General features: G+C 40.9%; 1 protein-coding gene across 5 annotated transcripts in view; it reads left to right on the top strand.

Moving 5' to 3' along the window:
• LOC127000319 (uncharacterized) overlaps nt 1-15000 on the top strand; it is a 135219-nt gene that overhangs the window by 73431 nt on the left and 46788 nt on the right. For 3 of the 5 annotated variants that reach the window (XM_050863901.1, XM_050863902.1, XM_050863900.1), the window contains exon 1: nt 8703-8822. Coding sequence is in view for 2 of the 5 variants with exons in the window: in XM_050863903.1 (XP_050719860.1) it covers nt 845-966; nt 1605-1721 (239 nt within the window). In the remaining 3 variants the exon portion in view is untranslated. Of the gene's footprint in view, nt 1-844; nt 967-1604; nt 1722-8702; nt 8823-15000 lie in introns of those variants that run through there. The other 2 variants (XM_050863903.1, XM_050863904.1) reach the window with 1 other exon arrangement.

The raw sequence follows: 15000 nt of genomic DNA, 5'->3' as shown, positions 1-15000 counted from the left end.
ATACTTTCAAGAAGATGTTGGGTGGGATTAAGATTACAGGAGATGCCTTGTAGGGTCCAACCGGCCTCTTGCGGACTCCTTCCATTCTTATGTTCCTTCCTTCCTTCCTTCCTTCCTTAACTCCTCCCTTCCTTCCTTCCTTCCATCCTTCCTTCCTTAACTCCTCCCTTCCTTCCTTCCTTCCATCCTTCCTTCCTTAACTCCTCCCTTCCTTCCTTCCTTCCTCACGCTAACACATCTATTAGTGTTTCATGAACGTGAGTGTGTGTGTGTGTGTGTGTGTGTGTGTGTGTGTGTGTGTGTGTGTGTGTGTGTGTTTTCTTGCATACAGAAGTTCGTATATCATTCACTGTCATACAACCATTTTTCTTCCTTCTTTTCTTCCTTTTCTTCCATTTTCTTCCCTTCCCTTTTCCCCATCTTTCTTCTTTTCCTCCGTTTCGTCTCACCCTTCCTATTTTCCCTTTCTTTTTTTCTCCTTTTCCTTCCATCCTCTCTTACTTATCCTTTATTCACCTTTTACTCATCTACTCGCCTCATACTCTACTTTTACTCATCACTACTCATCTTTACCCACTTTTAATTCATCAGTGACTCAGATCACTCACGATATTCACCTTTTATTAATCCTTTCTCATTCTGAATTACCTTACTCATCCCCTACTTATCACTTACTCATCCTTACCTTTTACTCAACTTTACTCATCTTACTCTTCCTTAACACATCTTACCCTTACTCACCCTTATTTAACCTCAGCTCATTCTTATGCACCTTTAACTCACTTTTGACTCACCTTTCTCATCTTTTACTCACCTTACTCACCCTTACTCATGTCTTCCTCAGGGCGTGGGCCGCGGGGTCACTCTCTACGTGCTACTGGCGGGGCTTGTGGGCGGACTCCTTGTGGTGCTGTCTGTACTCATCTTCTGTCGATTCTGTCTGCCCGACCCTGAGAAGACTGACGGGTAAGTAGTAGTAGTAGTAGTAGTAGTAGTAGTAGTGGTAGTTGTAGAAGTAGAAGTAGAGGTGGTATGTAATGTTCACGCTACCCTGGCGAATAAGCTCCTCCCCCATTTTGAAGTCGTGCATATCATTGGCCGGTTCATAAGCAAGCCATAAGTAAATAACATAAATTAATGAATAAATAATACAAAATAAAGTAAATATATTAAAAACTACAAAAATGTAAAATATAAGCAAACATTATCCACCTTTCTATACTTAAAGGATGATTAACTAACTAACGAATCAACTAATTAACTAACTAACTAACTAACTTATTGTGTTCTTGTTGTAGTAGTACGAGCAGAAGTAGTAGTGGTTGTAGCGATAGAAGTAATAGTAGTAGTTGTTATTGCAGCAGCAGCAGTAGTAGTAGTAGTAGTAGTAGTAGTAGTAGTAGTAGTAGTAGTAGTAGTAGTAGAGGTAGTATGCTCCATTCAAGCTACCCTCGCGAATAAGCTCCTCCCCCTTCACGAGTTAGCCACGCCCTCCGCCTCCCCTGTAGTAGCTTTTGTTATTGTTGTTATTTTTATTGTTGTAGTAGTATCAAACCTATCACTACCATCTCTTACGTATACTTTTCTCCTTTTTCTCCTCGCAGCGAAGGCTTAGAGTCCTCCAGCGGCCAGGACGAGGAGGGGTCCATCTCTAGGGTCCCCGTGACGCGCAAGTCCAGCACCCACTCGGACCACTCACGTCTGTCCTTCTCCTCCCCGCGGTGAGTGTGTGTGTGTGTGTGTGTGTGTGTGTGTGTGTGTGTGTGTGTGTAGCATGCTTTTGGGTTTTACAGATAGAGTGCGTATTCGTTTGAGTCAAGAGGGTGCCATACGTGGAAAAAAAAGAGTGCATTAGTGTTTATATGTAGTGTGGTGGAGTCTGCTAAAGTCCGTTTCGCCCTATATATAGAGTGTGTTGCAACCCACTTAGAGTGCTTTTCTTCCTCATAGTGTGTTTGAGTGTTATGGTCCTTATGGAGTATGTTGTTTCCCATCTAGAGTTTGTAAGAGGCCATGTTGTTTCCCATCTAGTGTGCGTGAGAGGCCATGTAGAGTTCGTTAGAGGCCCTGAAGAGTGCGTTTGTGCTATTTAGAGTGCGGGAGAGGCCGTGTAGAGTGCTTTATTACCCCTCTTGAGTACGTTTATGATGTATAGAGTATGTGATTGGCCATTTAGAGTGTGTTACTGCTCTGTAGAGTGCGTAAGAGGACATGTAGAGTGCGTTAGAGAGCCTTAGCGTGCTTAGAGTATCTAGAGTGTGTGAAGAGTCATTTGAACCCCTATAGAGTGGGTTAATGCTGTATACAATTCTTTAAATACCCTTAGAATGCGTTGAAGAGTCTTAGAGTGCGTGAGAGAGTCTTAGAATACATAAGAGTGTGATGGAGAGTCTTAGAGAGCGCTAGAAAGTCTTAAGAGTGCGTGCGAGAGCCTTAGAACGCGTTAGAATGTGATAAAGAGTCTTAGAGAGCGCTAGAAGGCCTTAAGAGTGCGTTAGAGGCTATGAAGAGTGCGTGCGAGAGCCTTAAAACGCGTTAGAATGTGACAGTCTTAGAGAGCGCTAGAAGGCCTTAAAAGTGCGTGAGAGGGTATGAAGAGTGCGTGTGAGAGCCTCAGAACGCGTTAGAATGTGATAGAGAGTGTTAGAGAGCGCTAGAAAGCCTTAAGAGTGCGAGAGAGGCTATGAAGAGTGCGTGTGAGAGCCTCAGAACGCGTTAGAATGTGATAGTCTTAGAGAGCGCTAGAAGGCCTTAAGAGTGCGAGAGAGGCTATGAAGAGTGGGTGTGAGTGCCCCAGAGTGCGTTGTTCCTCGTGGCTGCGGTGCTCATTAAGTCAAAAGTCAACAGTGGCAAGTTTAAAGTGCGTGGAGGCGAGGGGAAAGTTTGGGACCCATTATCTGTGTGTGTGTGTGTGTGTGTGTGAGAGAGAGAGAGAGAGAGAGAGAGAGAGAGAGAGAGAGAGAGAGAGAGAGAGAGAGAGAGAGAGAGAGTATTTATTTCTCCTCCATTTTCTCCTCCAGTCCTTCCTGCCAATACTGTGTCATCTTTTTCTCTCCCTTAGACTTTCCTCCCTCCCTCCCTCCCTCCTTCTCTCCCTTCCTTCCTTCCTTCCTTCCTCCTTTCCTTTGGTTCCTCTCCATTTTTTTTCCTCCATGCCCTTCTTCCCTTCTTCCTCCCCTCCGTCCTTGCCATACTGACCTCCTTTCCTCCTCCTCCTCCTCCTCCTCTTCCTCCTCTTCCTCCTCCTCTTCCTCCTCCTCTTCCTCTTCTTCCTCTTTCCTTCCCTTCCCACTCTGGCAATTGATTACACGTTGCCAAAATAACTTACTTGCCTCCTCCTCCTCCTCCTCCTCCTCCTCCTCCTCCTCCTCCTCCTCCTCCTCCTCCTCTTTAATGTCAGCCTTGCAAAGTCCTGACGAAGGGAAGGAGACATTGTTCTGACGGGAAAAGAGGAAGAGGAGGAGGAAGAGGAAGAGGAGGAAGAGAGTAGAAAGGGAACTAGCGGAGGAGAGCTAAGAAGGGAGAGAAGAAGAATAAAAGGAGTAAGGAAGAGGAAGAAGAAGAGAATGAGGAGTAGGAAGAGGAGGAAGGAAGGAAAAAACATGAGAGGGAGAAAGAGGGAAGAAAGGAGACTAAGAGGAATGATAAGGAGAGGAGGAGGAAGAGGAAGAGGATTAGGATTAGGAAGAGAGGTAGAGGAGGAGGGGAAACAAACAAAATGGAGAAAAGGAAGAGGGAGGAAGAGGAGGAGAGAATTAGGATAAAAGAGAAAGGAAGAAAGGGAAAAAGGGGAAAGAGGATGAAAGGAGGAGGAGGAGGAGGAGGAGGAGGAGGAGGAATGAGTGAGGGAAATAACATGGAAGGAAGAGGAGAATGAGAGTAGGGTGGAAGGAGGAGGAGGAGGAGGCGGAGGAGGAGGAGGAGGCAATGGAATACTTCGCCTCTTCCCTCACACATGCCAGAAATATGCTCTCTCTCTCTCTCTCTCTCTCTCTCTCTCTCTCTCTCTCTCTCTCTCTCTCTCTCTCTCTCTCTCTCTCTTTTCCCCTTGAAATTTTCCTCATTACCTCCTCCTACTCTCCTTTTTCCTTCTCCTCCTCCTCTTCCTCCTCCTCCTCCTCTTTTTCCTCCGTCTCCTCCTCCTTCTCCTTCTTTTACTCCTATTCCTCTCTCTTTCTTTTCTCTTTATCATCTTCCTTTCCAGTCTTCTTCATCCTTCCCTTCCTTCGTTGTTCTCTCTCTCTCTCTCTCTCTCTCTCTCTCTCTCTCTCTCTCTCTCTCTCTCTCTCTCTCTCTCTCTCTCTCTCTCATCTTTATATAGTCCAATATTCTTCTATTTCCAATTTTCCGAAGCTTACCTTTAAAAGTCTATAATCCTTGCTAACTTTTTTTCCACTATACTTTTCTCAATTATTTCCTATGTGAGCTCAAGTATTTTAAAGGCGCGAGGAAACCTGGTCGAAGTTTATAAATGGATGAAGGGCTTTAATAACGGTGACATTGATGAGTTTCTGGAGGTAAGAGAGCCGGGGAGGACACGTGTCAATGGGTTCCAGTTGGATAATTTCAGATTCAACAAGGACATGAGCAAGGTAGGACACGTAGTAATGGGTTTAAGTTTGTATTTAGAGGAAGGGCTTTAATAAGGGTGATTTGGTAAGGTTCTGATGAAAAAGAGCCGGGCAGGACACGTAGCCATGGGTTCAAGTTGGATAAATTCAGATTCAACAAGGACATAGGCAAGATAGGACACGTAGTAATGGGTTTAAGTTTGTATGTAGAGGAATGGGTTTAGTAAGGGTGATTTTGATAAGGTTCTGGTGGAAAGAGAGCCGGGGATGACACGTGTCAGTGGGTTCAAGTTGAATAAATACATATTCAACAAGGACATAGGCAAGATAGGACACATAGTAATGGGTTTAAGTTTGTATAGAGGAAGGGGTTTAATAAGGACGATGTTACTTAGGTTCTGGTGGTAAGGGAGCCGGGCAGGACACGTCGCAATGGGTTTAAGTTAGATAAATTCAGATTCAACAAGAACATAGGCAAGATAGGACACATAGTAATGGGTTTAAGTTTGTATAGAGGAATGGGTTTAATAAGGGTGATGTTACTTAGGTTCTGGTGGTAAGCGAGCCGGGCAGGACACGTAGCAATGGGTTTAAGTTGGATAGATTTAGATTCAACAAGGACATCGGCAAGAATTTGTTTACTAAAGGGTGGTGGATGAACGGAGCAGGCTTGACGGTCATGTGGTGAGTGCCAATACGATAGGCACATTAAAGAAGAGGTTACATAAGTTAATGGATAGTGAGGATAGGTAGTGATAAGTGGGGCTATTTTTTTTATACCAATGAAAATAAATCAAGGGCGTAAGAACAAAAAAAAAAAAAAAAGTGAACCGGCTCTTGCAGACTTATTTTATATTGACAATTATTAGCACGACACTTTGCACTCTTTTTGTGAACGTGTGGCACTCTCTTAAGGATGGCACTGACCCTTGTACTGGTGTGTGTGTGTGTGTGTGTGTGTGTGTGTGTGTGTGTTAATACCTGTGTTGCATGTTGTATTAGTTTTCTTTCTTATGTGCTATTTTCAGTTCCATAAAGTCATTCTCCTTACCATCATATTAAAGGTAAGAATGTGTACCCTCTCTACTCTATATAACATGTCAGTCTATTATGCATTTAGGTATCACAAAGCACCAATGAAAAGCTATGCCAAGGTACGTTCTGTTAAGGTTACCCATAAAAAATCATTCTGTAGGTAAGAGTATGTATATATACCACCTTTAAGTTTCTGTATATAGCATGACAGTCTCTCTAGCTCCTATGTTACAAAAATAAGAAAATATACTACACGTCACGTTCTGTTAAGGTTATCCACAAAAAATATTCGGTTTTCTCCACGACTGTAGGTAAGAAAACGTAAGAAAGGAAAACGTAAGATCAAGGGTCAACCTGTCTATAGTGGAGGAAAGAAAACGTAGGGGAAGAAAACGTAAGATTAAGGGGTAACGTGTCTATAATGGCGACCCTCTGATTTTCCCCCTTCCCCACCCCACCCCACACTGGAAATCAATAAGTGAGGTATCGATGATCTCAGGTTACGCAGCCGTCAGAGGAGGGCCGAAGCTACTGATTGATTTTCCGGGGAGCTTGTTGATTCAGCGTACTTCGGAGAGCGTCAAAGAGTAAATGACCACTTAAGAATTACGCTCAAAAAACATCAATAGTATCTAGCAATGTCTTTCTTCGTTTTTTTTTATCAATTTCTTACTTTATTTTTGCCTCCTAATTTCCCTCTTCATTCGTCACCTAATATCTTTTTTTCATTTGCCTTCGTTATTTATTCTTTCGTTTGTATATTAATTTCCTCCTTCCTGTGTCTATCAGTTTCTAAAAGGTGGATATTTCTCGTCTTAATAGTCCTTTAGTGACAGTTTTGATCTTCGTTGGGAGTCACCTTCGTCGTTAGTTACTATGTGGTGACCTTGGTAATTCATAATCTCTGCCGCATTACGCTCAAAACCCATCAACCGTGTATTCAATTTCGTAATGGTGGACAATTCTCGACTTTATAATCTTTTAGAAGTTGTTTTAGCGCCATATTATTAAACTTTCTGTCGCTCAAGTACACAATCTGATAAGGCTTTTGCAGGAGTTGTGGTGGGCTTTTCAGGGGTAGTTTTCTGACCCTGGTGGTAGTTCGGTCCTTCTTCTGTACCAAGTAGAAAGGGGAGAAGAGGAAGAGATGAAGATTTGAACTGTGTAAGAAATACGAGGAGGAGGAGGAGGAGGAGGAGGAGGAGGAGAAAGAAGAGAAGAATAAAAAGGGGACAGAATGTTGGAGGAAACAATAATGGAAAAAGAAAAATATATTGGAGGAGAAACGAATTGATAATAAGAAAGGAGGAAAAGGAGGAGGAGGAGGAGGAAGAAGAAAGAAAGAACGTAAAGGTGGAAAAAAAGCGACATGAAGTTTGAAAAGAAGAATCAGAATAATAAAAAAAACTACAGTAAAAGGAGAAGAAAACGGGAAATATAAAAGCAGTAGAAAAAAAAGAGGAGGAAGAGGAAGAGGAAGAAGGAGAAGGAAGCAGGAAGAACGAAAAGGAGGTGAAGGGAGACACAGAGAAAAAAAAAACGATAGGCAAATATAAAACAAGGATCAAAAGAATAAAACGAAAAAGAGAAAATGACAAGAGAAGAAGAAGAAGAAGAAGACGAAGAAGAGGAGGAAGAGGAAGAAGGAACCAGAATGTCGTAACCAGAATAATAATAAAAAATAAAGTAGAAGAAAAAACGGAACAATACAAGCAAGATAAAAAAGAAGAGGAAGAACAAAAGGAAGAGGAAGAGAATGAAGGAAGAGGAAATCATATGTATGTATGTATAGTATATGTATATGTATATAGTATTATATTCAAATAAAGAAAAGAATCAAGAGACGAAGGGAAAAAAAGCAGAAAATAATGAAAGCAACAAAAAAATATAAAAGACAAAAAAAGAAACTAGAACAAGATGAAGAAGAAGAAGAAGAAAAGGAAGAGGAAGAGGAAGATGAAGCAGAAAATCGTGACATCAGCAACAGTCCGAGTCTTCAAAGTTTAAAGGGAAAGAAAACACCTGAGATCATCTGTCTAGCAACTGGAACTTACCTGCAATTACAGTGAAAGGGAAAGGGAAATGCTGAGAGAGAGAGAGAGAGAGAGAGAGAGAGAGAGAGAGGAAGAAAGAAAGAAATGACGGAAGGAAAGCAGAAAGAAAGAAAGGGAAAAGGAAGGAAGAAAAAATGGGAGGTAGATAGAAAGAAATTATGAAAGAAAAGGAAGTAGAGGAAAGAGGGAAGGAAGGAAAGAAAAAAAGGAAGGAAGAAAAAAAGGAAGGAAAGTATGAAGATAAAGAGGCAGAAAATAATATAATGGGAAAGAAATGGGAAAGAGAGAAAGAAATGAGAAGTAAAGATGAAAAATGAAAGGAAGAAATTAGAAAAGAAAGGAAAATGAAAAAAGGAAAATATGAAGAAAAAAAAACAAGAAAGGAATGGGAAAAGAAAGACAAAACGAGAGAGGAAGAAAGAAACAAATGGAAAAACAAGATGAAAATGGAAAAGGAAAGAAATAAATGAAAAAAATAGAAGAGAAAGATAGAGATAAAAAAAAGAAATGAGAAAAGCAGAAGAGGGAGAAAAAGTATGAGGATATAGAAGGAGAGAGAGACAGAGGAAGGGAAGTAGGAAGAATTAATGAGGAGGAGGAAGAGGAAGAGGAAGAGAAGATGATAGGAAAGAGGAGGGACAAAGAAGAATAGTTTTAGAAGAAATCCGAAGAAGGCGATCCTGCTAAGCGATTCAAAAGGGCACAAGAAGAGGAAGAGGAGGAGGAGGAGGAGGAGGAGGAGGAGGAGGAGGAGGAGGAAGAAGAGGAGGAGGAAAATGCGTGGGCTAGGGCAGGAGGAAGAGGAGGAGGAAGAGGGGAAGGGATATGACGTAGGTGTAAAGAGGAGGAGGAGGAGGAGGAGGAGGAGGAGGAGGAGGAGGAAGGGATAAACACACACACACACACACACACACACACACACACACACACACACAATCACAGACAGCGAATGAATCTAACCTGTCCCGAGAGAGAGAGAGAGAGAGAGAGAGAGAGAGAGAGAGAGAGAGAGAGAGAGAGAGCGGCCTTCCTCAGTCACACGCGGACCGCCAAATCGCGCACATGTCTTCCCCGCTAGACTAACAAACACACACACGCACATATACGCACGCACCTACGCACTCACACACACAGACGCACACCCACCCACCCCCGCTCATGTGTAAGTGTTCGTGTGCGTTAATGTACGTGTGTGATCGTGTACGTATTGACCCAAGAGGAGGAGGAGGATAAGAGGTAAGAGGAAAGGAAAGAGGAAGAGGAAAGATTAACGAAAGGGAAGAAAGGAAATTAGTGAAGAGGAAGAGAAGAGGAAAGCAAGAGGAAATCAAGAATAATTAAGAGGAATAAAGAGGAAATAAAGTGAAAATCAAGAGGAGTTAAGAAGAACCAAGAGGAAAGTAAAAGAAATCAAGAGTACCCAGGAAAGAGGAAAGGAAAGCAATAGAAACCAATAAAAAATAAAGAGGAAAAATGAAAAATCAAGAGGAAAGTAAAAGAAACCAAGAGTACCCAAGAAAGAGGAAAGGTAAACAATATAAATCAAGAGGAAATTAAGAGGAAAGAGGAAAATCAAGAGGAACCAAGAGGAAATCAAGAGGCGGTGATGTAACCTCTTGATTCAGTGTTGTCGTGTTAGTGATAATGAAAATAGTGATAGAATAGTGTCATTGTAGTGTGTGTATAGTACCCCCCCTCCCCCCCTCTTCCTCCTCTTACTTCTTCCTCTTCTTCACCATCCTCTCTCTCTCTCTCTCTCTCTCTCTCTCTCTCTCTCTCTCTCTCTCTCTCTCTCTCTCTGTTATTATAATTTTCCTTCATCATCTGTCATTATCATTTATTTCGTATTATCTTCATTATCTCTTCTACATTGCTTCCCTTCTTCGTCTCTCTATCTTCTATCTGTCATCATTATCTATTGTCTATTATTCTCTCTCTCTCTCTCTTCATTGTTCTCTTCGTCATTTTTGTTTTTATTATTATTTTTATTATTCCTCTTTTTCATCATCTCTGTCAATCTTCTCTGTCTTACTTCTTTCTCTTTTTCCTCCTCCTCCTCCTCTTCTTCTTCTTCTTCATCTTCTTCTACTTCGTCATCATCATCTTCTTCTTCTTCTTCTTCTTCTTCTTCTTCTTCTTCTTCTTCTTCTTCTTCTTCTTCTTCTTCTTCTTCTTCTTCATAATTATTTTCCACTTCATCATTTCTCATTCTTTTTCACTATCTCCCATTTTCTTCTTCTTCTTCTTCTTCTTCTTTTCTTTTTCTTCTTCATCTTAATTATCCTCTTCCTCTCTTCTTCCCTTCTTCTCTTCTTATCTCTTCATCCCCATCATCCTCATTATCATATTATATCATTTTCCTTCTTCATCTCCTATCTTCATTTTGGTGCTTTATATATTTTTTCTTCCTTTTTCTGTTTTCTTTGATTTGTTGTCTTTTTTGTTTTATCTACTTCTTCTTTTCTTTGATAGCTTGTTTTTTCTTTCATTTTTCTACTTCTTCCTTTTCCTTCTCTTCCTTCTTTTCTTTCCTTTCCTTATTTATTGTTTATTTTGCTTTTTCTCTTTCATTATTTATTCTGTTTCTTCTTCTTCTTCTTCTTCTTCTTCTTCTTCTTCTTCTTCTTCTTCTTCTTCTTCTTCTTCTTCTTCTTCTTCTTCTTCTTCTTCTTCTTCTTCTTCTTCTTCTTCTTCTTCTTCTTCTTCTTTGTAAACTCTTCTCTTCCCATCCTTTTCTTTCTCTTCTTCTTCTTTCCTTTATCCACTTCTTCTCTTTCTTCCTCCTCATTCTATTTACTCTGTCCTCCTTCTCCTCCTCCTCCTTTTACTGTTGTCTTCTTTGTCATCCTTTCTTTAATTTATCTCTTTCACGCTTCCATTGTCTTCTGAGCTCGTTCACGCCTCCTCCTCCTCCTCCTCCTCCTCCTCCTCCTCCTTTAGTTACCTGCGCCTCCTCAATTGGGTTTCCTCTCCTCTGTGCTCTCTCTCTCTCTCTCTCTCTCTCTCTCTCTCTCTCTCTCTCTCTCTCTCTCTCTCTCTCTCTCTCTCTCTCTCTCTCTCTCTCTCGCCTCTTTCCTCATAAAAACCTCCTGAACCTTTTTTTTCCCTCCTTCCTTTTCCTCTTTTTTCCCCTTTGTCTTTTTTCCCTTTTTCTTAGCCTTGTTTTTTGTTTTTTACTTTTTCCTTCCTTTTGTCCTTCCTTTTTTTCCTTGACCTTTTCTCTCCCCTCCTTCCTTCCTTCCTTCCTTTCTTTGACCTTTCCTTGACCTTTCTATCCCTTTCTTCCTTTCCTTGACCTTTCTCTCCCTTCCTTCCTTCCTTCCTTTACTTGACCTCTCCCTTCCTTCCTTCCTTCCTTCCTTTCCTTGACCTTTCTTTCCCTGCCTTCCTTCCTTCCTTCCTTTCCTTGACCTTTCCCTCCCTTCCTTCCTTCTATTCTCTTTTTCCCTCTATTTGCATTCCCGCCCTCACACTCTCCATAATCATCCATCTTTCTTCCTTTACACCTTTTGCCTCCTTCATAACCTGACTTCCTTCATTCCTTCATACCTGTCTTCCTTCACTCCTTCACCTGACTTCCTTCTTTTCTTCGACACCTGGCTTCCTTCTTTCCTTCATACCTGTCTTCCTTCACTCCTTCACCTGACTTCCTTCTTTTCTTCGACACCTGGCTTCCTTCTTTCCTTCGACACCTGGCTTCCTTCTTTCCTTCATACCTGTCTTCCTTCACTCCTTCACCTGACTTCCTTCTTTCCTTCGACACCTGGCTTCCTTCTTTCCTTCATACCTGTCTTCCTTCACTCCTTCACCTGACTTCCTTCTTTCCTTCGACACCTGGCTTCCTTCTTTCCTTCACACCTGTCTACTTTCATTCGCCTGACCCTTCCTTCACACTCTCATTCCTTCATTCAGTCACACCTGGTTTCCCTTTCCTTCACTTCCTCATTTCATTTCCTCCTTCAATCCTTCTTTTCATTAACTTCCTTCCCTCCTTCGATTCCCTTTCTCCTACGCTTCCTTTTCTCCTTCGCTTCCCTTTCTCCTTCGCTTCCCTTTCTCCTTCGCTTCCCTTTCTCCTTCGCTTCCTTTTCCCCCTCGCCTCCTTCTCTCTTCCTTCATTCAGTCACCTATTTTTCATTCCTTCTTCACCTGACTTTCTTCCTTCACTCCTTCACTCCTCCGTATCCTTGCCTCCTTCCCCTCCTCTCCTTCCTTCCTTCGCTTCCTTTTCTCCCTCGCCTCCTTCTCTCCTCCTTCATTCAGTCACCTATTTTTCATTCCTTCTTCACCTGACTTTCTTCCTTCACTCCTTCACTCCTCCGTATCCTTGCCTCCTTCCCCTCCTCTCCTTCTCTCCTTCGCTTTCTTCACCCCATGCATTCACACCTGGTTTCCTTCATTTCTTATACCCTTTTCAATCACCTGGTTTTCACTCGTTTCTCACCTGCATTCCTTAATTTCTTTCCTTCTGTCTTCCTTTGTTCCTTCCATCCTTCCTTCCTTCTCTTCTTCACACCTGGTTTCCTTTTTTTTCTACACGTGACATCCTTCTATCCTTCTATCCTTCTATCCTTTACACCTGGTTTCCTTATTTTTTTCTACACGCGACATCCTTCATTTCTCCACACCTAGTTTCCTTCAATCCTTCGCTTCCTTCCCTCCTTCACTCCTACGGTTCCTTCAATCCTTCCATCCTTCGGCCGTGTTCTGTTTTTGTTCATGTTGTGATTTAAAGCAGAGCACTCAAGCAAGAGAGAGAGAGAGAGAGAGAGAGAGAGTAGCCGCATTGCAGGATACCCCACAATACCCATTCTCTCTCTCTCTCTCTCTCTCTCTCTCTCTAGGGCTATTTTTGGCCATTTTATGAAGCGAGACAGACGATTGTGTGTGAGAGAGAGAGAGAGAGAGAGAGAGAAAAAAAAAAAAGTGAGAGTGGGTGGAGGACTACAATAGCTTTTTTTTCCCTCCGTTTTCTCATATTTTTCCTCCATAAATTTTTTTCCCTCACTACATACAAACATTTTCTCTCTTTCTTTCTTTCTTTTCTTTCTTTCTTTCTTTTCTTTATTTCGTCATGTCTTTCTTTCTTTTTGTCGTCATTTTCTTTTCTCCCATTCTTTACTTCTTCCTTTCTTTCCTTTTTTTCTTCATTTTCTTTTTCTTTCTTTTCTTTTTTTCTTTATTTTATCGAACTGCTTTTTACCTCAACGTAGATTTGGTAATAAATTTAAGACAATGTGGCGTAAAATTACCTTCATAACTAGTTTTCTCTCTCTCTCTCTCTCTCTCTCTCTCTCTCTCTCTCTCTCTCTCTCTCTCTCTCTCTCTCTCTCTCTCTCTCTCTCTCTCTCTCTCTCTCTCTCTCTCTCTCTCTCTCTCCTTATTAGTGTGTGTGTGTGTGTGTGTTTTGTTTGGTCTCTCGCTCTCTCTTTCTTTATTACTTTGTCTTCATTCATCTCTTTTCCTCTTCTCTCTTTCTCTTTCTTTCTTTCTTTCTTTCTTTTACTCTTTCTCCTTCGCGTCCTTTTACATTTATCAATGTCTTTACAGTTTCCTCCTCCTCCTCCTCTTCCTCCTCCTCCTCCTCTACCTCCTCCTCTTCTGCCAATATCTAATCACGGATTTTTATGCAAGATTTTTCTCCTTCATGTATTATGCAAGCGGACAAACAGACCTTAGATAGATAGATAGATAGATAGATAGATAGACTTATAGGCGTTTCGATATTCAATTAGCCGATATTAATATTGTATACTAATAATTACATGGAGAGAGAGAGAGAGAGAGAGAGAGAGAGAGAGAGAGAGAGAGAGAGAGAGAGAGAGAGAGAGATCAGTCTTCTACAAGTGAAAAGCGGGCGGAAAAGAATTGAAGTCCATCGAGATTGCATTTGTGGAGTCTATTGTTGATGTCAGTCGTCTATTGTTTTGGGCCCTTCGATCCTCTGGCATCTGGAAGGGCGGGGGAGGAGGGAGGGTCTGGCGTCTATACTTTTGGGTTTATACGCTCGGTTTATGCATTTGTTTATATGAAGTTTATATTTGAGTTCTCTTTGGTACGGGGGAGCGAGGGTCTGGCGTTTATACTTTGAGTTTATACGCTTGGTTTATGCATTGGTTTACATGATGTTTTTATATGAGTTATCTTTGGCGTGTGTTTGGTGAATATTCGGTTTACACTTTGGTTTATACTTGTTTGGAAGGGTTATTGATACTTACATTTATATTATCGGTTTATGTTTTGGGTTTATAATATTTGGTTTATAGTCGTGGTTTATTCTCTTGGTTTACGCTTTTAGGTTGTTTTTGGGTGATATTTCGGTTTATACTCGATGCGGAGGGTCCTTGATTTTCCTTTATAATCCTGGTTCAACTCTTTCTCCTCCTCCTCCTCCTCTTCTTTTTCTCCTCCACAAAAAAAGAAGATAATTATATAGACCTTCACCCATAAGTACATATATTATTCTCATTTATTGTTTTACGTTATTTTTTTATTATATTCTCATTATTTAAACTTGAAAAAAAGAGAGGAAAGAAAGAAGAAGAAGAACAAGAACAGGAACAAGAACAAGAACAGGAAGAAAAGATGAAAAAGCAGAATGAATAGTCAGAGAAAAATCAAAATAAATAATAATAAAATAAGGAAAGGAAAGAAGAGAAGAGAGAGGAAGAGAAAAAAAAAATTAAAAAGAAGAAAGGAAGGAAGGAAACCAGCTAGCAAAGGAGTAAATATAAATAGATAAAAGAAAAAAAAAGAAAAAAAATATAAGCCAACAATTACCTACATATTCTTTCTCTATTTCTTATTTCTTGTTGTTTCTTCTAAGCAGGGGCTCGGTATTTGCAGTTTTTATTTTTTCCTTTCCTTCGTGGGCGTGAAAATTGCCGAGTTGCGTGACACGGCAAACTTAAGAGACTTATTTTTAGGTCCTAACACGGTGATAACTTTCGCTGGGAGAGAGAGAGAGAGAGAGGTTGAAAAATTTATCTTATGAACAAGGCTTAAAAAAGTAAATTTATTCAGCCTAGCAAAGCGAAGAATGCGAGGCGATCTAATAGGTGTTTGAAATGTTTAAAGGATCCAGTGATATTAATGCGGAAGAGTACTTTAAACTTGATCGATCAAATAGAACAAGAAGAAATCACAATTTCAAGATAATTGGTAAAAGATTCTCGTCGCACGAAGCCAAACACTTATTCTTCTATCGAGTCATTAATGTTTGGAATTCTTTACCCTGTGATGTCGTTGATAGTACAATAGTTACGGCCCTCAAGAATAGGTTAGACATATTTTGAATCCAACCAGCAACTAAGATTTTACTCATTGTCGTAAAAACGTTA

Source organism: Eriocheir sinensis, chromosome 18, assembly GCF_024679095.1.
Source record: "Eriocheir sinensis breed Jianghai 21 chromosome 18, ASM2467909v1, whole genome shotgun sequence".
Classification (NCBI taxonomy): domain Eukaryota; kingdom Metazoa; phylum Arthropoda; class Malacostraca; order Decapoda; family Varunidae; genus Eriocheir; species Eriocheir sinensis.
The sequence above is the reverse complement of the archived record's forward strand: the minus strand, read 5'-3'. Positions and strand labels throughout refer to the sequence as shown.